The 26,708-nt window shown below is 41.0% G+C and overlaps 1 protein-coding gene across 4 annotated transcripts in view; it reads left to right on the forward strand.

The window, feature by feature from the left end:
- The window catches only part of SPATS2L (spermatogenesis associated serine rich 2 like), a 155,160-nt gene that overhangs the window by 101,354 nt on the left and 27,098 nt on the right, over nucleotides 1-26,708 (forward strand). For all 4 annotated transcript variants that reach the window (XM_033947028.1, XM_033947032.1, XM_033947029.1 and 1 more), the window contains 4 exons: nucleotides 3,644-3,779; nucleotides 10,911-10,969; nucleotides 21,428-21,537; nucleotides 22,331-22,433. In XM_033947028.1, coding sequence (XP_033802919.1) covers nucleotides 3,644-3,779; nucleotides 10,911-10,969; nucleotides 21,428-21,537; nucleotides 22,331-22,433 — 408 coding nt within the window. The remainder of the gene's footprint in view (nucleotides 1-3,643; nucleotides 3,780-10,910; nucleotides 10,970-21,427; nucleotides 21,538-22,330; nucleotides 22,434-26,708) is intronic.

Below are 26,708 nucleotides of genomic sequence, written 5' to 3' on the forward strand. Positions count from 1 at the left end.
TGTAAACCGCATCGATCTGGAAGGTTTTGCGGTCTATAAATGTAATGTAAAGTAACATTGTGACTTAATGTAAAACCAGGTCTAAGGGCCAGATTCTGTATAGGACACCCGGTCTCAGAAACTACCTAAGCGGTTTTTAAGATTCGCATACGGGCGTCCTAAATAGAATAGCCTAATACCACCATAATTCTCTAACAGGCGTCTATGTCATAAGTGCTGGCTAGAGAATTGGGTTGCCGCTGAGCTGATCGCAGCAAGGGAATTTCCATGCCGCGATCAATTTAGCGGCCGCAGTATGAAAACTGTTTCCCCACCCCCCTCCGTGAAGACTACTGACAGGAGGGATGCCCAGTCCCTCCTGCTGGAACCCCTAAAACGCCCCACCCCCGAATGTCCGCAGCTGGAGGAGTACCCAATTCCTCCTGCCGCCATCTTGCCCAGACATCCACCAGCAGGAGGAGTGCCCAATTCCACCTGCCATTATCCCCCCCTAAGATCATCAGCAGGAGGGATGCCCAGTCCCTCTTGCTGGTACCCTCCCCCAAGCAAAAGGCATGCTCCCCAACCCCCCCCCCCAAGCCCATCCAGACCCAACAGTACCTTTTTTAAGTTGGTCCTGATTGGCCCAGCACTTAAGACCCCTCCAATAGGGGTGGCCTAAGGAAGCTGACCAGTCGGAATTTTAGGCCACTTCCAGCACATCCAGAATGCACTGGGAGAGAGGCCTAAGATTCCGGTTGGCCCAGGTGCCTAAGGCCCATGATGCACTGGGAAGGGGCAGGCCCGCCATTCGGTTGAGGTGGGCCTGCCGGCCGGAAGGAGAAAGCATCCCTCCGGCCAGCCAACTTAAAAAAGGTACTGTGGGCAGGAGGGGGCAGGGTCAAGGATCATGCCCTTCGGTGGGGAGCGAGTACTGGCAGGAGAGACTGAGCATCCCTCCTGCTGATGATCTTATGGGGGTACCAGCAGGAGGGACTGGGCATTTCTTCTACTGATGATCTTAGAGGGGAGGGGTGGGGTACTGGTAGGAGGGACTGGTCACTCCTCCTGCCAGTGGATGTCTGGGCGAGATGGTAGCAGGAGCAATTGGGCACTCCTCCTGCTGTGGACATTCAGGGGTAGGGTGGGTGGCTTTGGGGGTTCCAGTAGGAGGGACTTGGAGGATGTTTTGGGACATGGCGGCAGGAAGGACTGGTGTTGTTCTGGGCGTTTGGGACTTGGATGAATTTTTGGTTGAGAATGCAGTATAAGGACAGACGTAGTGGCGGTCTGGGCAATTAAACACCTGGACGTACAGGTAGATGATTTTCAGGAAAAAATTTGGACGTACTTTTTGAGAATGGACCTTTTCCTGCTGCCAACTTTAGTTGACTAGCGCCCTTATCCAAATCGGACTTGGCCGTTGCTTTTGATTATGCCCCTCCACATGTGCACATACAAACATATAAGTCGTCTAGTCATGGATTTTCAGCAGCACTATCTAGAAAATAGTGCTGCCCGATTCAGGGAAAAAAATTTTGATTCGATTCGATTCAGCCTATTGAATTGGTTTTTCGATTCGATTCAATTTTCCTGCCCAATTGAGTGTTTTTTTTTTTTTTTTTCAAACATCCTGTTGGGTTTATTTTATAGCCTCTTCACCCCCTTTGCCTTCTCCTAACCACACTGGTGCTGTGGTGTAAACAAAATAAACAAACAAAAAAGACTTTTCCTCTCTCTGTTAAATCATAACTCACGTTCGTGGTCTAACACCAGCTCTGGCAGAATACACGTTTTAAATCTGACATATTGTAATCACAAAACAGAAAATAAAATTAGTTTTTCTACCTTTTGTTGTCTGGTCATTATTCAAATCTTGTTGGTCCCAGGCTCTGGTTGTCTTCTGATAACTTGCTTGCCAGGGTCTCCTTCTTTCTCCGTGCTAACCATCCATCTTCCATCTCTGTCCTCCCCTTCCGTTTCCCTTCCCTCCCCAGGAGGTCTGGCATCTTAATTTTCTTTTGTCTCCATCCACAGATCCACCTTTTCTTAACGACCCTTTCATCCAGCATCTCTCCCTCCTTCCCCACCACCCCAGGGTCCACCATCTCTACCTTTCATTTCCCAACTATCCTCCTATCCAGTATCTCTGTCCCCCCTCGACACCATCCCTTGTGTCCAACGTCTCTCCCTTTCAGTTCCTTCCCTCCCTAAATCCCATTGTCTACCATCTCTCTCCCTCTCCTCTGTTTTTAGACCCATTATTTCTTCCCCCCCAAAGTCCAGCATATGCACGTCTCTTTGAACCCCCCCTTCCCTCCCTCCGTATACTTCTACACCAGGGCCCTCCTCCCCTGAAGGTCTGTCTGTCCCCTGAAGGACTGCTCGCCCCACCCCGAAGGACTGCTCACCCCCCCTCCCGGGAAGGCCTGCGTGTTCCCCCTGGCCTCCCCGCATCGTTTACCTTATAAAAGCAGCTAGCATCAAGATCACGCTGCTTCGGTGCTGTTTCCTCCGCCACGGTCCCGCCCCTCCTCTGACATCAGAGGAGGGGCAGGACCGTGGCAGAGGAAATAGCACCGAAGCAGCTCAAAGATCGCTGGCATCGCGATCTTGCTGCAGGCTGCTTCTATACGGTAAACGGTGCGGGGAGGCCAGGGGGAAGCGAGATGCCAGGGGGGGGAAGCCGAATGCCATGGGGGAGAACCGGATGCCAGGGGGGAACCAGAAGCCAGGGAGGGGAACCGGACAGCAGCACTAACCATCTGATGCTCCCCCCTCGCCCTCTAAAGCAGGTGCGGCAGCGGCCAGGCAGCAAGAGCAGCGCTGCCGCTCCTGCTTTAGGGGGCCAGGGGGAAGGGGTAGCCGAATCGTGAAGCTGATTTTTTTGTTTTGAATTAATTTGAATCAATTTACCTGAAGTGAATCAGTGAACCGATTCGAATCGTGAATCGGGCAGCACTACTGGAAAGTGTCAAAACTCTCTCTAACCACTGTTACACTATAACAGTGGTCTCAAACTCAAACCCTTTTCAGGGCCACATTTTGGATTTGTAGGTACTTGGAGGATCTCAGAAAAAAATAGTTAATGTCTTATTAAATAAATTTTGCATGAGATAAAACTCTTTATAGTTTATAAATCTTTCTTTTTGGCTAAGTCTTAATAATAATATTGAAATTTATAGCTAAAAAGACATATGATCAAGAAACTGTTTTATTTTACTTTTGTGATTATGATAAATATACCGAGGGCCTCAAAATAGTACCTGGTGGGCTGCATGTGGCCTCTGGGCTGCGAGTTTGAGACCACTGCACTATAAGGATAATTTAGAAATGGAGTTAAGAGTGAGGAAAGGGCAAAAGGACCAACTATGGATATAGTGGTGATAATCATTCATTATCCATATAGATAATTTAGAATAGTAAAGAAAAGTGCACTAGCACCGTACCATTGCTTATATACACATAGCTAGCAGCAATGACAGACTTATACAGGTATTCAGAACCACCTTCTATTCCTACCATGTCTGGCATGTACCACAACCCATGAAAATTAACCCACACATTCTGTTCAACTCAGAAAAGAGTTTGCCAACAAATTTAACTAATGTAAAGAGTGATCTGCTATATTAGGGAATGTTATGGAGCATGGTTTGTCTTTTAGGCCCACATATTGAAAAATCGGTGAAAGACTTGCAACGCTGCGCTGTTTCCCTAACCAGGTATCATATCATCATCAAAGAAGATATAGACAGCTCAGTGAAGAAGATCAAAACCACTTTTGCGGAATTACACAGCTGGTGGGTATTTGAGGATTTTTAAAAAAGGCTGTGTGAATGTGTGTTTGTGGACGGGACTTCTTAGGATATAACATTTTTTTTCCTTTTTATTAGTAAAGTTTAGATTGCATTTGTTTATTTACTGTTGAATATGGAATACATTGCTATTGTAGCACAAAAATGTAGGCTATATTAAATCCGGTATTCAATTCGGCCTCGTTGCATGCATACTACTCTGTTGAGTTTCTAGGTAGATTTTGAAGGCAATTTTACAAGAGGCCACCTAGGCTTTGACACTTACACTATATTAACATGCACTAACATCCTAAAGTCTGTATCCCTTTTTTCTGTTTTTAACCTTTTGCAAATGAAGTTATCTATGCAATAGAAAAGTTTTTAAAGATTTACGGAAGAATTGGAAAGGACTGAGACATCTCAAAATTAAAGCAAGTTCATTCCATAATTGGGAAAAGTTAAAAGCCAAAGAGAGGCTGAAATTCTTGACTCCTTTAATTCCTTTCCTAGAAGGGAGGGAAAATTTAAAATGTCGATTGCCTCTTGCATAAGAAAATCTGTAAACGTTCCATAGAAGAGGAACAACAGGAATAAAAATACCATATAAAATTTTGAAAATTATGCATATACATTTAAATTGAATTCTGAGATGAACCGGGAGCCAATGGAGGCTCAAAAGCAAAGGAGTCACATGGTCAAATTTGCTCTTTCAATAAATCAATTTTGCAGCGGTATTCTGAATCAAATGTAACCTTTGAAGGCAGATCTTTGTGATGCTAAGATAAATAGCATTACAATAATCTAGCCAAGATAGTATAATTGATTGGACCAAGACAGAAAAATGACGTTGATGGAAAAGAGATCTAACCTTCCTCAGCATTCGTAAACTGAAAAAACATTTCTTAAGCAGAGAGTTTATTTGATCCTTAAAGGTAAGGGAAGAATGAAAAAGTATTCCCAAAATCTTGGAGGAGAACTCAATTTGCATGGAGGCTCCTGAAACCAAAAGTTCAGTGGAAGGAAGATAATCCAGTTTTGGGCCTAACCACAAAAGTTTAGTTTTGGTTGCATTTAACTTCATGTGGACAGACATAGCCCAAGCTTGAAGTTTGGAAATACAGTGGTTTATTTTAAAAACTAAATTGGTAATATTTGAATCAATCTTGATCAATATACTCAAAAGGGTCCAGAGAAGAGCGACTAAAATGGTTAAGGGGCTGGAGGAGTTGTCCACTCTTCAAGGTAATATGTAGAAATAAAACAAAAACATAAAGGAAAAAAAATATACCTTTTTTTATTGGCCTAACTTAATGTAGTTTATGGTTAACTTTCGAAGGTAACACCTTCATTCGAAGGTTAATCATAAACTACATTAAGGGCTACTTTTACAAAGGTGCGCTAGGGCCTTAACGCGTGGAATAGCGCGTGCTAAAATGCCGCGCGCGCTAGCCGCTACTGCCTCCTCTTGAGCAGGCGGTAGTTTTTCGGGTAGCACACACTATAGCGCGCGCTAATCTGGTGCGTGCGTGAAAAACTCTAGCACACCTTTGTAAAAGTAGCCCTTAATGTAGTTTATGATTAACCTTCGAATGAAGGTGTTACCTTCCACTGCACAACAAAGTTTTTGCTTCCTGAACACTGCTGGGTGTTTCTTATAGAATTTTGGGTGCTGATCATGAATATTACATCAAAAATTACCCATCACGTACCATTTCAGAGAAATCTTCAATTTTGTCATGATTTTTTCTTATATTTGGATGCAAACAATTTTTTCTCCCATAAGTGTCTTATCAACAACGGTTTGTGCCGCCTGGGTATGTCCATGCATAAAATCTAGCCAGGTTGGAAGCTGTTTTATGGAAGATGACATCCTGGGCAGGTCTGAACGAGCTTGCGCTGTCTCACCATGCTATAATGGTGGCTTCCATACACCGATCCTGCTCATTTGGTTAATATAGATAGTCCGTGTGTGTATATAGTATCAGTATAGTAAAGTATAGTAGTATAGTAGCTGTAGCAATATAACAGTAAGTAAGCTTGATGCTATAGACGTTTTGGTGTCGGGCAATATGTCTTGTCGGTGTCGTAACAGCCGCGACACATTCTGCTATATCTGTGGGGAATATACACTTACGCCTCAGAGACGTTCGATGACTGCCCTTGTAAAGAAAGCCTATCATCTGTATTTTGGCTGCAAAATAGGTGATCAAGACAAGCAATGGGCGCCTCACATTTGCTGTGCGACATGTGCTGTTAGTCTGAGAGCCTGGCTCAGAGGTACTCGAAAGACGATGCCATTTGCTGTTCCGATGATATGGCGAGAACAGAAAGACCATGTGACGGACTGTTATTTCTGTTTGACTAATGTGTCTGGTTTCTCTGCCAAAAACAAGAAGTCAATTGAATATCCTAATCTGCCTTCAGCAATGAGACCCATGCCACATGATGACAGTCTTCCAGTTCCGAAACCACCAGAGGATTGGACCTTAGACGAACCAGATGAAGAAACTGCAGTGCAGGGTTCTAACAGTGACATTGACCCGGATTTTGAACCATCCTCATCAGGCGATCCACATCTGATAACACAGTCCGAATTGAACGATTTGGTCAGAGATTTGGGTCTGTCAAAAGCAAAAGCTGAGCTGCTAGGTTCGAGACTGCAGGAATGGTGTTTGCTATCACCAGGTACGAAAATTTCTGTGTTTCGAGACCGGCATCATGATATAACCAAATTTTTTGCACAAGTCGACAGTCTCTGTTTCTGTTGTGACATTGAAGGATTGTTCTCGGTCTTTGGTTGTGATCACAACCCGGAAGAGTGGCGTCTTTTCATTGATTCGTCAATGTTAAGCCTGAAAGCTGTTCTGTTGCACAATGGCAACGTTTATCCTTCAGTACCTGTTGGCTATGCAGCACATATGAAAGAAACATATGAGAATATGGAAATGTTACTAAAGTATGTCCAGTATACCAGGTATAACTGGAATATCTGTGGAGACCTCAAAGTCGTTGCTCTGTTACTAGGACTGCAGCTTGGCTATACAAAGTACTGCTGTTTCATCTGCGAATGGGACAGCCGAGACAGAGAGTCGCACTATTCTAGAAAGAACTGGCCACTCCGTAAAAAGTTAGTTCCAGGACAGAAAAATGTAGCACATGAATCGCTTGTTGACCCGACAAAGATATTTTTGCCTCCTCTTCACATTAAACTGGGACTCATGAAGAATTTTGTGAAAGCAATGAACAAGGAAGGGGAAGGTTTTCGTTATTTAAGACAGATGTTCCCAAGAATAACTGATGCCAAGATCAAAGAGGGTATTTTTGTTGGCCCCCAGATCAGACATGTTATGAGTGACAAGCGATTTGAAGATCTGTTAGTTGGGCCGGAAAAAATTGGCTGGAAAGCCTTGAAAGACGTTGTTGACAATTTTCTGGGCAATTACAGAGCCCCAAACTACATTCAGCTGGTAGACAAACTTCTCAAAGCATACAAGAGAATGAAGTGCAATATGTCACTCAAGATTCATTTCCTCCATTCACACTTGGACTTCTTCCCCGCAAATCTCGGTGCTGTGAGTGACGAGCACGGTGAAAGGTTTCATCAAGACATAGCTACGATGGAGAAACGATACCAGGGCAATTGGAATCCGTCAATGCTTGCCGACTATTGTTGGATGCTACAACGTGATGCACCAGACACTGAATATAAAAGAAACTCGGGAGCAAAACACTTTTAATTCTGTTTCATTTAGTCGCTTGTGCGAAACGTAAACTTGACTATATATTTTATTGTCAGTAAACATAAAAATGTCTATTTCTCATAGTTCTTACGTGATGCAGTAAAACCAAAACCATATTTGAGCATACCAAGTTGGTACCTGTCATAATCACCAAAAACTTTTCAGGAATCAAGACTTAACCAAAAAATTGTTGTGCAGTGAAGTTAGTCATAAACTACATTAAGTTAGTCCAATAAAAAAAGGTATATTTTTTTCCTATATATTTTTGTTTTATTTCTACATATTACCTTGAAGAGTGGACTAACACGGCCACCACACCTTTTCACTCATATAAATACTCAAATCTTAAAATATTTGCATTGTGGTATTTTTGTCTTTCATGCTTAAAAAATAATTTGGCCAGCTCAGCTGATATTAGGCAGAAAGTAATTTCAGTTTATAATATTTTTGTATATCTCTAAATATAAATGATTATGCTCATTTATTTCAAGAAAGAATATTTTGGGGGCAATTGTAGAAGTGGGCACCACAGTTTAGGTGCAAAATTTCTGCCTGTTCAATTTTACATGCCAATTGTGCACCTAAATATAGACATCAACATTTATACTAGATGTAAATCTTAGCACCTAGAAGTAACAGTTACATATGTAACTTACAGAATTCTGCAAGTTACATATGCAAGTGGGTGCCCCATGGGACATCCCCTTGATAATAAAAAAGGTAGTTCAATAAAAAAAGGTATATTTTTTTCCTTTGAGTATTTATATGACACTTCTAAATAAACATCACAGGTTCTTTAATCTTTAAAACTGCATATATATCTCATGACTACATATATATGGTGTGAAGGAGTAGCGTAGTGGTTACAGCTGCTGCGTCAGCACCCTAAGATTGTGATTTCAATCTCAGCCCACTCCTTGTGACGCTGGACAAGTCACTTAACACTCCATGTCCCAGGTACCATAGTTAGATTGTGAGCCTGCTGGGACAGATAGGGAAACTACTTACGGGTATCTGATTACTACTGTTTTGGGTGAATCTCTTCATGAAAAGGCAGTTAATAAATAATAATAATCATTTATGCAAGCCAATTAAATTAATATGAAAATTTAACAAATTAAGACCCTCGTTTACTAAGCTGTGATAGAGGTTTCTACCGCAGCCTGGGGCACTAAATGCTCCTACGCTCTTAGGAATTCTATGAGCGTCAGAGCAGCGTCGGAACATTTAGCGCTCTAGGCCACTGTAGAAACCATGGCTTAGTAAAGTGGGGGGGGGGGGTTAAATATAAAAAATGTTAATATTTTGACATGATTTCTTCCTGTTATAAAGCTTGTTTATGCTTGTTAGTCTTTTAGTTATCTTTTCTGTGATATATCTAGGGGTCCTTTTATCAAGCTGCGCTAGTGGGGGTTAGCGCGTCGGACATTTCATCACACGCTAATCCCCGCGGCCGGCTAAAAAACTAATGCTGCTCAATGCAGGCTTTAGCGGCTAGTGCGGCAAGCGGTTTAACGCACGGTATTACGTGCGCTAAACCCCTACCGCAGCTTGATAAAAGGACCCCCTAGTGTATTAAAAAAATAAGCATATGCATTATTCCATCATATCATTTAGGGGTTCTTTTACTAAGCTGCAATAAAAATAGACTTTAGCATGACCTTACATGGGTCTTTCCCATACACTAGGGTCATTTTTTTTTTTTTTAATAAAACCCCTGATTTTCTATTTTTACATTAATAGCCATGCGCTAATATTACTAACTCTACTTTACTGTTGAAAAGGATTAAAACCACAGAGAGAGCGAATAACAATCTATCTGAAATGGTAGCAGTTGGAGCAAAAAGCCTCAGAATAAAGTGACGGTCATAAATATAGGTAGTATAGTGCTGTCATGAAATCAGTCATTGGTATTAAAAAAAAAAACTCCAACCTGTATAACCAAACCTTGCAGCAAAGTTGAAACACTCCCAGTTGGGTTAAAGGTGCACTAGAGGTCACTTATCTGGTACGGTCCTGTAAATCCGGGTTTCTTTTCAGTAGTAAAGGAGAGTTAGTATTGTTATTCTGTTGAAACTCTTATTGTTTGCGGGCATGCACTAATATTGCCATTAGCGCATGTCCATTTTTAAAAAAAATTACAGTTGTAGCATCTACTGAGACCTATTTTGTAGGTGGTAAGAGCTCCTGCACTATCCTTGTTATAACTAGTTAGTGCATGTTAATATAGATGTACTAACTGGTTAGCACAGGAACATCCCTCACCATCCCTGAAGTGCCCCTCAAAAAAATTTAGCATGCAGTTAAGCCCAAATTCTCTAAGGGCTCCTTTTATGAAGATGCGCTAGGGCCTTAACGCACGCAATAGCGCGCTTTAAATTTCCGAGTGCGCTAGCCGCTACCGCCTCCTTTTCAGCAGGCGGTAGATTTTCGGCCAAAAATCCTAGTGCACCTTCGTAATAGGAGCCCTAAATGTCATTGTGAGTTAGGCAGCAGTAGGTACCCTACCGCTGCCTAACTTAATTACTTTAATTCAATAGTCTCAAACTCAAACCCTTTGCAGGGCCATATTTTAGATCTGTAGGTACTTGGAGGGCCTCAGAAAAAATAGTTAATGTCTTATTAAAAGAAATGACAACTTTGGATGAGGTAAAACTCTTTATAGTTTATAAATCTTTCCTTTTGGCTAAGTCTTAATAATAATATTATAATTTATAGCTAAAGAGACATATGATCAAGAAACTGTTTTATTTTACTTTTGTGATTATGATAAACATACCGAGGGCCTCAAAATAGTACCTGGCGGGCCACATGTGGCCCCCGGGACGCAGGTTTGAGACCACTGCTTTAATTGGTATTAATCGATGACCGTGTCATTTAAAACCAATTAAAAAGTGATTTTAAAAATGTAGGCACCCAGAAAGTACACTGTAATCGCGTCTACAGAGGTGCCTAATAACACCTAAGGTCAAAGAAGGCATGGTTTATGCTGGAAATGATCATAGGCGCCATTGTCAAACATAGGCACCAGTAACGTAGGCCTGTAAAACCCTGGCTTACATTACCGGTGCCTATGTTAGGCGTAAGCTGTGATTCTCTTAACGGTGCCTAAGCATGATTGACATGTGGCCAGCGCTGTTTTTATTTGAGGCGCCATTACTAGAATCTGGCCCTTAATGCACACACATTCAAAAACTACAGTTTAACACTGTAGTATGTACCGTGGCAGTTCATTTTCTGCTAGGTATGCTTTAGCACTTAATGCAGCTTAATAAAAGACCCCCTTAATTCATTAAGAATGAGCAGTTTCCATTGAAAGATCTAGATTACTCTTATTGTTAAACTGGTGTTCTGAATCCTAGCATTGCCTCTGATCATTGTCCTTCTCTTTTTTCAGTATCATAGAGAGAGAAGTGCTATTATTGTCAGAAGTGGACAAAGTTAAAGAGGAGGCCAGTAAGCATTCTTATGAAAATTACTTCCTTTCTATTTCATGAAAAATACTATAAAATGTATGTTTAATATTCAATTGTGAGGCAATTTTGAAACTACATAGGGGTTTTGAAGTCCCACAGGTACATTGTACCACTCAAGTTGTTAGCTCATTTTCAAATGGAAATCTTGTGCAGGGATTTCCCTTTGAAAATGTGCCAGCCCAAAGAATGAAGATCAAACCTCCTTTAAAGCAGGTGCAAATATACATGTAAGAAGTATGCTTGTGGCTCTGATTTTGAAAACAAAAATGAAAGGTCTGTACATATTCTTCCTCCTCCAGGTGTTTATTCTCCTTTCTTATTATAGCATATCATAAACTGCGTCTTTTGTCAAGCATGCAACTCAAAACAGTACAAAACATCAAAATAGAAGATTAAAAATTTCTCCAAATTTATACCTAACTCATCCTCCTCTCTCACCAGGGAATGTGATAGCCATTTGTATAAATTAAAAATGAGTCAATAAAATTAAAATACACTCCTTTCCAATACAAATAATCTAGCATATGTAAAGTGTAATATAGATGAATGTTCATAAAAAATATTATCCTAAAAGAAAACCAAAACTCCTATATGAATTTTACTCAGCTCACTCCTACCAGACTGTCCCATAGGAGCTCCAAAGGGGCATGCCTCTTAGGGATGCCCCTTTAGGAATGAGGTTCTCACACAACAGTTCTTGACTTTGAACCTCTATGGGTGCAACTGCCCTGCCTGCTATCTACCTATATCACTGCAGCCTAATTTTAGACAGGACATTCCACTCAGTAAACAGGTTTTTCATTGCGAGAAACAGCTGGGACTTCTCTAGCCTGGCTCTTGCAGCATTCTCTGTCTGAATGGTTGGGTTTTATACTCCTCCTCTTAAAGCAATTCTGATAGCACAAATAAATGGGTAGGATAGATGAGAAATATCAGGAAACATGACAACCTCCTGGAGTGAATGCTGATACCTGAAACAGTCATGGAGTTTAATGGGTCATGAGATATCCATAGATGTTTCTTACTAAAACTAGAGAGAATAGAAAGCATGACATTACACAGCATGTGTTATGCTCTGCTGATTCAACAGTGAATATTTGGGCTGCCAGAATATATAGCAAAGTCATTAATATGAATTGTTAGTACACCTGGATTTGTCTGACAGGCTTCGGTGGTAAAATTGACTAGCAGCTGTGACTGTCTGACAGGTTGCAAGTTTTTGTAATACCTAGTTTGGCAATTCTATAGATGAGCACCACAAGTTAGGTATCTGGATGCCATGTGCTGAGCACAAATTCTATAATGGCATTTGGGCAGCAAGATTCCTTTATAGAATACCAGTGTAAGTTGGCATCTACATACTTATATTTAAGCACACCATGGGGCAAATTCTATAAATGGTGTCCCAACTGTAGGCAGTGGTAGGCGTCCGACTGCTGTTTAACCAGCCAATTGGATATGCATGTTTCCTTTAAAAATGTCCCCAAGGCAGGCCCCCTACACAGTAGGCATCTGTTGCGGGTGCAGGGAGACACGTTGGGACAGTTAAGCTTGCCCAAGGCTGGGCGTGGTTTTTGCCCAGAAGTGGCCTTGGGCAAGCTTATGGACCTTAGGCCCCCTCCTTGATGCATCCCAGAATGCACCAGGAAGGGGAAGGACCACCATTATGGAGTGGTGGACCTACCAGCTGGAGGGTGTATGCATCCTTCCAGCCGGACTTTCATCTTAAAAGGTATAGGGGGTTTGAGGGGGAGCTAGGAGGTGCCAGGGTTCTACCATTTAGGGGGGCGCTGGGGGTCTACAAGTGGGGGAGGTGCTCTAGAGGGGGGAAGTTCCAGGGGGATGACGGTAGAAGAAAGTGGGCATCACTCCTGCCAGGGGATTTGTCAGGGGGTTCAGGGGTGGCGGCAGGAAAGAGTGGGCATTCCTCCAACCAAGTAACTTTTTCCTTGCCGTGATCAGCTGATGGCAAGGTATCAGGCACGATTCTGTAACCGGCGCCTGTGACATGGGCACTGAGCAGCCAGGTTTGCTCATAGGTGGGTAAAGTGTACATGAATGATGGCACATGACACAAAAGGTTCCACAAAAAATGTATTAATTTTATTTATTTCCATAACATTCATCAAAAGATTATTTGAGTCATCGGTGGGAGTCTTTACAGGCGCCAAATGCTGGCATTTCTGACAAAGAATCCCCACCCGATAATTTGTTGCTCACCAATATATATTTTCTGTCGAGTCTGACATCATTACTTGTCAGCCAATCGGCTAACAGAGGCTGTCCTTAGGTTTAAACAAAGAACTTCCTTTTGATATCGAAATAAAGTTTCACAAATCATATTTTTGTTTACATTACTTTCTAAATATGCATAAAATATTATAACATGCTCAAATAACATTTTAAATCCAAAACAGCTTGTTTGTTAAAGTCAGCCTGCATTTCTCTTCAGCATCTTCTGATAAATTTGTGTCCCTGTCAGCACAGAAGAAGGAGGAGGCCTACTCTCCCACCCTCTTATGCTGGAGGTCAAACTAGCTGACCTTCCTGCGCTGCTTTCAAAGACTGGTACAGTGCTTCTGGCTCTAACTATTTCAAGATGTTGCCTCTTAGGATTTCTCCTTAAAGTTTCTTCAGGTTTAAACTATATAAAACATTTAAAATTAAATACAAATTATTCTTTCACATATCATTCATACCACATATTACACACATAATCACTCGTGGGATACCACATACACATACCAACACACATATTGCATTCATAAGATACATATAACTATCTATATTCAAAAATATGAAACCCTATATCTTCCACAAGCCAGACTGAGAGGTCTGGTATTAATTAGAGCCATGCGGCTCAAGGCGGGAAGACTCAGAGACAACAAAGAACAGACAGAAAATCAAGATGGAGTCATTAAAACAAAATGGAGTTCTTAATGCAAGATGGAGTTCTTAATCCCTCTAGAAGTATGTTACGCATTACCTGATTTCCTCTATGGTCTAGCTTAATAGCAAAGTACATACAGAGAATATTATTATGCTTTTCCTTAATATTAATCTGTAGTGTGTTTTTCTGGCCTTGGCTACATCAGTATTCAGATTTTTATTCACCAACTTTTTCGTATGCTTCTAGTGGCGTGGCCTTAACTTTCATATGTACTTCTAACTAGTTTACCCAGAACCATACGAAAATCCGGTATTTTTGTAGAAAAAATCCACATTATACTCCACAAACACATCTTGCACACTATCCATGCCATTGCAGCTTTATAACGTCCCCTACCAGCCAGAGAGCGCCACTCCACAGCACCGGTTAGAGAATCGGGGTGGTTAGGCGGGGTAACCAGAGAACTGGATCGAGGACATATGCTAGATGTAATTTACTTAGATTTCAGCAAAGCGTTTGATATGGTTCCTCATAGGAGGCTCTTGAACAAACTTGAAGGGCTGAAGTTAGGACCCAAAGTGGTGAACTGGGTTTGAAACTGGCTGTCGGACAGACGCCAGAGGGTGGATGTTAATGGAAGTTGCTCAGAGGAAAGAAAGGTGAGTAGTGGAGTCTCTCAGGGTTCGGTGCTGGGGCCGATCCTGTTCAATATGTTTTTGAGTGACATTGCTGATGGGTTAGAAGGAAAAGTTTGCCTTTTTGCAGATGATACCAAGATCTGTAACAGAGTAGAAACTGAGGAGGGAGTGGAAAACATGAAAAAGGATCTGTAAAAGTTAGAGGAATGGTCTAATATCTAGCAACTAAAATTCAATGCAAAGAAATTAAATAAAGCTATCTCTAAGTATCAATAAAACCACTACTGTGCTTTTCTCAGGGAAAGAAGGGGTACAACTCATTAACCCAATCATAATTGACAATAAACCCCTTAATCAAACTACCAATACAAAAATTTTGGGAGTCCTAATAGACAATAATCTCACGTTCCGTGCACACATCAGTGCATTGGTAAAAAACTGTTTCTATAGGCTAAGAATGATTCGTTCACTTGTCCCCCTTCTCGATTCGTTTTCCCTTAATACTTTAATTCACTCCCTAGTAATATCAAAATTAGATTATTGTAATTCCTTATTAAAAGGGGCTTATCTAAAGGATATAAGGCGTCTTCAACTCATACAAAACACTGCAATAAAGATAATTTCAGGTTCAAAAAAATTTGACCATGTCACACCTCTACTTCAAAAAGCTCACTGGCTGTCAATATCATACAGGATTACATATAAAATAGCTCTTTTAGTCTTCAAGACAATAAAAACAAATACTCCTGCATTCATAGATAGGCTTCTGATTCCATATAGTTCGTCTAGAGTTCTTAGATCATCCTCTCAGTTTACTCTAAATGTTCCCTCTTTAAAAATTATCGGAACACGCCGTGCTTCTATCTTTTCGGTTACTGCCCCAACGATTTGGAACTCTCTTCCTTTATACTTAAGACTTGAACAGGATTTGCAAAAATTTAAGAAAAGTTTAAAGTGCCTTCTTTTCAAAGAAGCCTTTAACTGAAAGTTTACTTTCCCGGTAAAATCTTATTGTTTCCAACCTCCCTTAAATTCAGACTACTAATATCCCTCCCTATTGACCTTTCTTCTGTCCCTAATTCTTTTCCTCACACCCCCCTAATGTACTTCCCTTTTATGTACTTTTTCTTTAAAAATTGTATTTCTTCCCCTTTTTCCTACTGTTTCTAGTGGTTTTTAAAGCTGTTACCCTTGTATGTTTGGTTAATATACTATGTATAAGTGATTTCTCGAAATCCTATTTTATCTTTTGTAAAACGCTTTGTAACTTGGAAAAGCGTTTAATCAAATAATATAAATAAACTTGAAACTTGAACTTGAAATGCAGAGTAATGCATTTGGCGATTAATAATCGGAAGGAACCATATATGCTGGGAGGTGAGAGGCTGATATGCAAGGATGGGGAGAGGGACCTTGGGGTGATAGTGTCCAAAGATCTAAAGACGAGAAAACAGTGTGACAACAAGGAGGTGGCTGCTGCCAGAAGGATGCTGGGCTGTATAAAGAGAGGTGTAGCCAGTAGAAGGAAGAAGGTGTTGATGCCCCTGTACAGGTCGTTGGTGAGGCTCCACTTGGAGTATTGTGTTCAGTTTTGGAGACCATATCTGGCGAAGGACATAAGAAGTCTTGAAGCGGTCCAGAGGAGGGCGACAAAAATGATAGGAGGTTTGCGCTAGAAGACGTATGAGGAGAAACTGGAAGATCTGAATACGTATACCCTAAAGCAGGGATCTCAAAGTCCCTCCTTGAGGGCCGCAATCCAGTCGGGTTTTCAGGATTTCCCCTATGAATATTCATGAGATCTATGTGCATGCTCTGCTTTCAATGCATATTCATTGGGGAAATCCTGAAAACCCGACTGGATTGCGGCCCTCAAGGAGGGACTTTGAGACCCCTGCCCTAAAGGAAAGGAGGGACAGGGGAGATATGATTCAGGCATTCAAATAATTGAAGTGTATTAACGTAGAACAAAATCTTTTCCAGAGAAAGGAAAATAGTAAAACCAGAGGACATAATTTGAGGTTGAAGGGTGGTAGATTCAAGAGCAATGTTAGGAAATTCTACTTTACGGAGAGGGTGGTGGATGCCTGGAATGCGCTCCCGAGAGAGGTGGTGGAGAGGAAAACGGTGACAGAGTTCAAAGAAGCGTATGATGAACATAGAGGATCTAGAATCAGAAAATAATAGTAAATATTGAATTAAAGCCAGTATTGGGCAGACTTGCACGGTATGTGTCTGTATATGGCCTTTTGGTTGAGGATGGGCTGGGGAATGCTTCGATAGCTGGGAGGGTGTAGATGGGATGGAGTGAGCTTTGACGGAGTTAGAACTCAAGCACAGTACCAGGTAGAGCTTTGGATTCTTGCCCAGAAATAGCTAAGAAGAAAACATTTAAATTGAATCAGGTTGAGCAGACTGGGTGGACCATTCGGGTCTTTATCTGCCGTCATCTACTATGTTACTAAGTATGTTACTATGTTAGGTGTCTGTCCATTAGGGCAGGTGCGATTCTTAGGTGGCTGCTGAGACCAGCATCCTATACAGAATTTCCCCTATGTCAATAGCAGATGTATATGTGTGCATCTAAATAAGCACTGTAGCGTGTAACTTAACACTATTCTGGTATTCTGTAAATGTTCGTTCTGCCCATGAACACCCCCTTCAGTCTTACAATGCCACTTTTTTACTTGCTCCTATCATTAGCATATCTAAAAATATCTTGGTTCCCCAGTTTTACTGTATTGGTTAATATTTCTTACATTTGCATCTTTGTTTTCCTGATTACCTTACCAGCTTTATTTGCTTTACTGGATATTGCCACCTGTACGATCTCTTGTAGTTTATGAAGACTAACCTTTTTTTCCTTGCTTTTTCAGCTATTAGTTTTGAGAACCAAAGTGGCCTCTTTTCTTCTTACTTTTGTATACTTTTCTTACAAAATGTTTTGTTGCTCTTAAAATACACACTGCTTTCCTACTTATTTCAAATTTTTCTTTCCAGCCAACAAATCTTTGGGGTAATCCACCATCTGAAAAAATAGGTTTCTGAAGTCAAGAACCTTTACTTATGAATGAACCCTCTCCACATCTCTCTTAATATTGAACCACAGCTGGTTGTCATTGAATGCCAGATGGTCACACATTATATCAGAAATGCTTTCCCCATTCATAAGCATTAAGGTCCTGATTCTATAAAAGTACCAGCTGTTAGGCACCTAAATTGGCACACCTAGCCAATCTAGGAACCTAACTTCATTTTTAAATTTGTTCAATCATCACTGTTAATTGAACAGTATAATTAAAAAAAAAGATTAAAAAAATTAATTTTTGTGTAGGCGCCGAACTTGGTAGAAGCCATTTAGGCATCTACACTGAGGCGCCTACTGGTGCCTACCTATGCCTACCTGAAAAGCAGGCATGGTTAGGGGTGGAGTTTGGGCATGGATTGAGTTGGATGCTGATATTTTAGGCCAAGAGAACATTGGCTTAATATACCAGCGCCTAAGTTTTGATGCCTACCAGCATGATTCTGTAAATGATGCCTAACTTTGAATGACACACAGTAGATGCCATTTACCTGGTGCCTGCCAATTTTGGCGCCTTTTATAGAATCAGTAATGCCCCATTCTTCTGCGTGGGTGCCATCACCACCTGCTGCAACAGTTTTCCCTGTAGAGAATCTAGGATCTCTCTACTTATAGATGACCTAACAAAGAGGATACTCCAGTCAACATGTGGCATATTAAAATCACTTATTAAGGTTTTTTTCCCCTTTCAAAGCTATATTTTAAATGTCATAAGAGCAAAAGATTTGCCACTGCTGGGTCAGACCAGTGGTCCATCGCGCCCAGCAGTCTGCTCACATGGCAGCCCTTAGGTCAAAGACCAGTGGTCTATTTGAGTCTAGCCTTACCTGCATATGTTCTGTCTACTTCTTCTGTTTGTAAATGTGACCTATATATTACACTGATATATATACATTTTTCATTTCCTCTTTCCTGGGGACCTCCCTCCTCTTCAGATTCATCGAGCTCTGGAATAGCCTTGCCTCCCCTCTTCGGAACCTGAGCGCCCTCGAACCCTTCCGTAAACATCTGAAAACCTGGCTTTTCTCAAAAACCTAACACCCCCTCCTCTTCTGATATCCCTGCCCTCTGATCCTCACCCATCCCTCCCTCAGAGTTCCTTTCTCATTACAATTCTTGTAAACCGTGCCGAGCTCCACAAATGTGGAGATGGTGCGGTATATAAACCCAAGATTTAGTTTAGTTTAGTTTAGTTTCCAGATTGACCCACAGTGTCTCTTCCTTACCCTGTAAGTGTAGCAAATCTGTCAATTTAATATTGTCTTTAACATTTAATGTAATTTTCTCTTCCTTTCTTCCTATCTAGTCTTTCTTGAACAGATTATAGCCCAATAAAACTACATTCCAGTCATGGTTCTCCATGAACCACATCTTTGTGATTGCCACTATATCAAAATCAGCCTCTTCCATCATGGTCTTCAAATCCAAAATCTTATTTGTCATGCTTTGTGCATTAGTGCACACTGCTTTCCAGATGTTGCATGTTTTTCCCATTTATGAAGAGGTACTTAATGTTTCACTTACCAGAGGGCTTATACTTACTTGGGGGCTTTGATCACCCAGCCAAAACAATTCTGTTTTAAGACCCTCTTATGTAAGTTAACCAGTCTGCTGCTGAAGACACATCTTCCTCTTTTTGATAGATTGACATCATCTCTGCTCAGTAGCCCTTGGAAAATCATCCCATGGTCCAGGAAGTTGAAACACTCTTGATGACACCATCCGCACAACCATAAATTTGTTTCTGCTTTGGCCTTTACCCTTCACAGGGAAAATTGTAAAGAATACCTGCACACCTATCTGCTTCACCTTCTCTCCCAGAGCCACAAAGTCATTTTTGATGCATGCAGAACAGTATCTATTAGTGCCAGCATGGTTGAGCAATATCAGATAATATTTAGTAGGCTTGAGGAATCTTGCAAGCTGTCCATAGTATCTTGAATCTCGGCACCTGGCAGAGAGCACGCCTCCTAGGACATCATATTTAGTCAGCTGATGGACACCTTTATACCCTTCAGAAAAGAATTGTCAACCACCTTTATCTTTCATTTCCTCATGGTTACTTATCCAGCAAATTTGGGGATTTTGAGCTTCGGTTCCTCCAATTCTTGGTGGTACTGAGAGACAGTTATTTACAAATTCACATCTATAATTACATTATATTACATTAGAGATTTCTATTCCGCCATTGCCTTGTGGTTCAAGGCAGATATCTGGTAATTTCTAGAGGAGATAAAGAGTAGACGAGGTTGCTTTGGGGAATTGGGAAGGTATTGGGAAGTGGGAAGGAGCTAGCGGTATTAAGTTGTTTGCAGGAATTACTTGAAAAGTAGAATCTTTATTTCTTTGCTGAATGTTTTGTAGTCTAGGGTCATAATTAGTAGATTGGAGATTTGGTTGTCGAGTTTTGCTACTTGTGTGGCTAGGAGGCCATCATATAGTTTTTTTCCATTTGACTTCTTTAATTGGGGGGTGAGTGAATGGAGTGTGGGTTTTCCTATGTCTAGTTGATGTAGTTGGATGAGGCAGTTGTTCAGGTAGGTTGGGCTGTTGCCGTTTATGGTTTTAAATAGTAGACAGTAGAATCTGAATAGTATTCTTGCCGGAATTGGGAGCCAGTGTGAGTTGAGGTATGCCTCTGTGATGCGGTCATGTTTCCTTAATGAAAAGATAAGTCTCAGTGCTGTGTTTTGGATTGTTTGTAGTTGTTTTATCATTGTTGCTGGGCAGGGGAGGTAGAGAATGTTGCAATAGTCTAAAAGGCCTAGGACTAGGGATTGTACTAAGAGCCGGAATTGTGTTCTAGCTATAATTCAAACCATACATTATACAACCCACATAGAAACAATGATAAATGGTGCCACATATTTGCTCCTATAAATTTCCATGCAAAGAAAAGAAATATGACATATGGGAATTGCTTAGAGAAAACTAAGGTCATCTCAGAATGATTCATGGTGAAGTACATAGCACCCTGTGGACTAGTTTGGGGGAGGGGCAGACTGAAGGATATCCATGGATCACTGATTATTATTATTATTATTATTAGGATTTTATATACCGCCTATCAAGGTTATCTAAGCGGTTTTTTTACAATCAGGCACTCAAGCATTTTCCCTATCTGTCCCGGTGGGCTCACAATCTATCTAACATACCTGGGGCTATGGAGGATTAAGTGACTTGCCCAGGGTCACAAGGAGCAGCGCGGGGTTTGAACCCACAACCCCAGGGTGCTGAGGCTGTAGATCCAACCACTGCGCCACACACTCCACACTGATGGTGGCTTTATCTACTGTGTGCCCTGGATATTTTTATTCCACCAAAACAAATAAATTGTCAGTATTGATTTTCTCCTAAATAACCCTTTTACAATGGGTTCTGTTGTGGAAAACTTGAATACCTGATGTTGTTGGCAACAGAGATCACCCAAAATGGCATTTACCTCATCTCCCTTCACAGAATTGGAACCTATACTGACTGTAAAAAAAAAAGGCTCTGTTATAACCTCATGTGCAACATCTGGTGTCCTAAATATGTATGTACTGAATAATGAACAGAAATTTAAGAAAAGATAATATAGTTCTTTCACAGGAACCAGTAAATCTTTGAAAGCATTAATAAAATTGTCTGCCCTAAATCATTAGATTAGTCTTTAAAAATAGTTTGCTTTGTCACTATGGTAATTGTAATACTTTAGCTTTTGCAAGTAATTTTGCATAGCTTAAGGTTTTTATATGTGGAAAGTATAAATAGAATTATGTAAATATTAAACAAATTTTTATATGCAGACAGCAGTAATGCATTAGTACTTTTTTTTCCCCTCAGTGCAAATACTAACTGCTCGCCAGAAAAAAGCTGAAGAGTTGAAGAGAATGACAGATCTGGCAAGCCAAATGACTGAAAACCAACTGGCTGAACTCAGGGCTGAAATTAAGGTTTGTCTTGGATAATTCTATGCAAACTTTTTTTCCAGTATAAACAGATGGCTGCCTTATAAACTCAACATAGTTCAACTATATTCCAATTCCATGCTAACACAAAACATCTCTGAACTGGATCTTTTAGATGTTGTTTAGATGATGCGATATTATAAGAATCACTTTGAATAGGGCATCTAGGTTGGAAAATGGGTACTTAACATAACATAACATTGTGCTTATTGACTGCGTAACCAGAAGTTCAACGCAGTTTACAAAAAGTTATAAAACTAAACATGTTACATGAAATAAGATGTTACATCATTCAGAAAACTTCTAGTATTTTATGAAAGACTTGCTGAATACAGAGCCTTTTATAAACACCTTCAGCGTCATCAAACATACACATCTGTATGGCGGCATGGGCGTTACAAGAAGTTATTTTGCTAAGGAAAATGTTCAATAAAAGAATGACATCATTCTGGATTTTGCATGTGTAAGTGCTGAACCAGTTCTACCTCAATGATCTCTGCATCAGTCTCCTTTATGCAGAAAGACCTATTTAATAATAATGCACATAAATGACATTAGAATGTGCTAATTTGGAAGTGCACTTTAATAAATCCAGCCTCAAATATTTAAGCCCTAGAGAAGAAGAGTGACATATTGGGGGGAGGGGGGGGGGGGGTTGTTGGTACAGATATTAAAATACCTGAAAGTATTATTAAAGCACAAAAAGCAAGTATTTTTTAAGTAAGAAAATGGTAGTGGTCTGAAAGTTTGAAACTTAGATTTTCTTTCTGTTTCCCAGCATTTTGTCAGTGAACGGAAATATGATGAGGAACTGGGTAGATCTGCGCGATTCTCCTGTGACACAGAACAGCTAAAGAGACAAATTCTACTGTGTGGAGAACGTAAGTTCTGATGTACTGTATGTGGAGGACTGAAAAAAATGAAGATACCCTAGATCTGTTAGGAATAAAGCTTTTTAAATTAAAGATTGGATCATCAGCAAGCAAATAGTCTGTCTTTTTCTAACGGAAACCTGGCTATTGTCTGATGAAGATCCAATTATAAATGATCTTCTACCAGCTAATTTTAAAATGTATATGCTAAGCCGAGATGCTTCCCAAGGTTGAAGACCTGGTATATAAGGCTAAGTTTTAGTTTAGTTTAGATTGGTAGTTATTCTAAAGGGAGGATTTGAATATGATCTATTAGATTCCAAAATGACTAATCATTTGGAAATTTTATCCTGTAAAATTAGTAATAAGGAATTAGAATTCTTGTGGGAACCATTAAGGAAGCCGCTCAGCACTGAGCAGCAGCACAAAATCGCGCACCTGCTCATGCTTCTTCTCAGCGGCCAAAGACACTGTAGCCAGTTAACAGCGGGGCAGGAACTTGGAAAATTCACTCCTGCCTGCTGCACCTCCACTGACGATCATCAGTAGAGGTATGAGCCTGAGTCTAGGACAGGGAGGGCAGCAGGGTGAACGGCAGCAGTGGCCTGCAAAACATTTGGAAGGGGTGGTGTATTGGCTCGAATATTTTGGCCCCAAAATCCCACTTTATATTTGAGTATATACGGTAATTTATGTCTCCTACTCAGTAGGGGCCTTAATGCCCTGATTATGCAATTTGATATGAGTTCTGCCTTTGATTTAATGGACCACGGGAAATTGTTACATTGCTTAGATGCAATTGGTATCAGAGGAGAGATGTTGGACTGGTTTCGAGGTTTTCTTATTTCTCGCACCTATCAAGTACGTTTTAACTATGATCTTTCTGGTACTTGGAGTAATCCATCTGGTGTTACGCAGGGGTCACCATTATCCCCATTGCTTTTTAATGTCTATATGTCATCATTAGGTGAGCAATTGTCCCAATTGGGGATAAAAGCATTTAGTTACGCAGATGATTTTACGATCATTATTCCATTCGCTACCTCTCTCTCTGAAATCATCCCTAAAGCAACAGCGGTATTAAATTTGATGAAGCAATGAATGACTAATTTTAGACTGAAACTTAATTCAGAAAAAAAATTTTTTTTGTAGCTTCATCACACCCATCACATCATTGTGTATCAATAAGCTTAGGGCTCCTTTTACTAAGCTGCGATAGCGTTTTAAGCGCGTGCAGAATTTTAGCGTGCGCTAAACCCGAGGCTAGAGCTAATGCCAGCTCAATGCATGCGCTAAAACCGCTATCGCAGTTTAGTAAAAGGAGCCCTTAGTTATCCTATTCAATGCATTATGAAGGTTTTAGATGTAATACTGGACCAGGGTTTAACTATGAAGGACCAGGTGGACTCTTTGGTTAGAAAGGGTTTTTTACTCTTTGGAAGTTTCGGTCCATTACAGCATATTTTTTTTTTTTCAGGTTCAATTAATTTTTATTGAAGTTTTAATACAAAACAAAACAATAATATGCAATTTGTACAGGTATACTGATCAGTAATGAAGACATTTCATTTAGAATTTTGGTACAATCCCTTATATTAAGTCAACTAAAGTATCGCAATATCACCTATTTAGCAATTTCTCAGAAGAATATGCAGCAATTACGATTGGTGCAAAACGCAGTAGTCAGGTTGATTTTTGGGCTGAATAAATTTGATCATGTAACACCTTCTTATCGACTTCTGCATTGGCTGCCAATGGAGGCGTGTGTGAAATTTAAGTTTGGCTGTTTTTAGCTTTTATTTGGGTTAGCTCTTAAATATATAACTGACCTTTTTTCTTTTTCAACCAATAGACACAAGAGAAGCTCACACTTGAATTTTGTTTCCCCACCGGTTAGAGGATGTAAACTTAAAAAATATAATCAACATCTTTGTTTGTATCAGGCAACATTATGGGGTAAAGATTTGGAAAAATTGCTTTTGCTTACTAATACTTATAAGGAATTTAGGAGACACTTAAAAACATATTTGTTCTTGAAGCACTTAGGTAGCTGATTTGCAAAATCTTATACAATAACTGATCTTTAAGGTTTTTAGTTACTAGTTTTTAACTAGAGAATGACACGGGGAAAAAATCTGTCCCCGTCACTGCACCGTCCCCGGCCCACCATCCTCTGCACCGCTCCGTCACCGCCGTTCCCGTCACCGCCCCGTCACCATCACCGCCATCCCTTTCACCGCCCCGTCACCGTCCCCGTCTAGCACCCATCTTCTTCCCTCCGCTCCCCCATAGTCTGGCATCTGTCTTCTTCCCTTCCAGCGTCTTCTCCCCACTATGCCTTCCACATTTCCTTTCAGGTCTGTTCCTCTCTACCCTCTTTCAATGTCTGTTCTATTCCTTTCCACCACCACCCTTCCCTCCCTCCTTTACCATCTGTTCCTTTCTACCACCCTTCTTTCATATCTTCTATCAGTCCCCCCACCATCACTAGTAGTCTTTCTTCTCCCTTACCATGAGCAAATAGAACTTCTGAAAATTGTATTGCTGAGGCATTATTTCTAGTACGCCTTTTTTTCCAGATGGATAATGACATCAATTTTATAATTCTTACTGTCTGCTCTGATTTCATTCACAATTTGGTTTGTGTTTTGTACCTGAGGATTCCATGAGGCATTTAACCTTTTCCTGTCTCTTCTGTGATTTCAAGTTGATTCCTTCAATAATGGAGTCTCAAGGCAGTTGCAGTTGTCTATTTTGGGCTCTTTTGATATTGTTTAAGGGATTTCTTGTACATTTGATGCTGGTCTTCTTTGATGAGGTCACTTCAGAATCTATTTCCAAGGAAGAGAAACTTTTTTCCTTTCACCCCCTCCTTCCTTGTGTGAGCCGGAACACACGGTCCCCGCAAGCAAGTAATTTTATATCATTTTCATTCTATTCATTCATAGAAATTAAAGTCTAGATAATGCCAGTCACATAACAAAACATGATTTTACAAAAATAATTCCCTACACAGTCAAGCCTGCAAGGATTACTAGATGTCTTTCAGCAGCTCCCCTCCCTCCCTCCCCCTTACCTTTGTGGCCAAGTCAAAATGATCTACCAACAATAAAATTTTAAAAACACAAAGCACGCTGTATGCAGAGAAAATGTTAATTATCATTTATATTCCGCGGGTTTTCAAAGAGGTCAAGGCAGATAACTTTATGCAATGTCACCTCAGTAACAACTATACAAAAATAGACAAATATTCCCCCTCCCTTTTTACTAAACTGCGATAGCGGTTTTTAGCGCAGGGAGCTGCGCTGAATGCACCACGCTGCTCTCGACGCTCATAGGTTCCCTGCGCTAAAAAACGCTATTGCGTTTTAGTAAAAGGGGGCCATAGTGCAAAATATAGACAGCAGATATAAATTCTCAAAACGGACACATTTTGATCACTAAGTTGAAAATAAAATCATTTTTCCTACCTTTTTGTCTGGTGATTTCATGAGTCTCTGGTCCTTCTTCTGGTCCTTCTTCTTTCTTCTCCTGCCCCCCCTCTTTCTTTCTCTCTCCCCTTGGCTCCCCTCTTTATTTCTGCCTTTCTTTCTCTTTCCCCTGGCCCCCCTCTTTATTTCTGCCTTTCTTTCTCTCTCCCCCTGGCCTCCCTCTTTATTTCTGCCTTTCTTTCTCTCTCCCCCTGGCCCCCCTCTTTATTTCTGCCTTTCTTTCTCTCTCCCCCTGGCCTCCCTCTTTATTTCTCTCTCCCCCTGGCCCTCCTCTTTCTTTCTGCCTTTCTTTCTCTCCCCCTTGACCCCCCCTCTTTATTTCTGTCTTTCTTTCTCTCTTCCCTTGGCCTCCCTCTTTATTTCTCTCTCCCCCTGGCCCTCTTTCTTTCTGCCTTTCTTTCTCTCCCTCTTGACCCCCTCTTTATTTCTGCCTTTCTTTCTCTCTCCCCCTGACCCCTCTTTATTTCTGCCTTTCTTTCTCTCTCCCCCTGGCCCCCCCCCCTCTTTATTTTTTCCTTTCTTTCTCTCTCCCCCTAGCCCCCACAAAGCCATCGTGCCAATTTCTCCACTTCCACAATTCTTTCCCTACCCTCACCCCCAAGCCAGTAGCCGATTTCTCCCTGCTCATTCCCCGATGTCCTGAACTTATCGGGCAGCAGCAGCACTCACAATTCACTGCTGTTGCCCACTTCAGGCCTTCCTCTCTGTCGGGTCCTGTCTTCATGAAAACAGGAAGTAGGCAGGACCCGGCAGAGAACAAGGCCTGAAGCCGGCAACAGCAGCGAATTGTAAA

This window comes from Geotrypetes seraphini, chromosome 5 (genome assembly GCF_902459505.1).
Source record: "Geotrypetes seraphini chromosome 5, aGeoSer1.1, whole genome shotgun sequence".
In the NCBI taxonomy this organism is placed as follows: domain Eukaryota; kingdom Metazoa; phylum Chordata; class Amphibia; order Gymnophiona; family Dermophiidae; genus Geotrypetes; species Geotrypetes seraphini.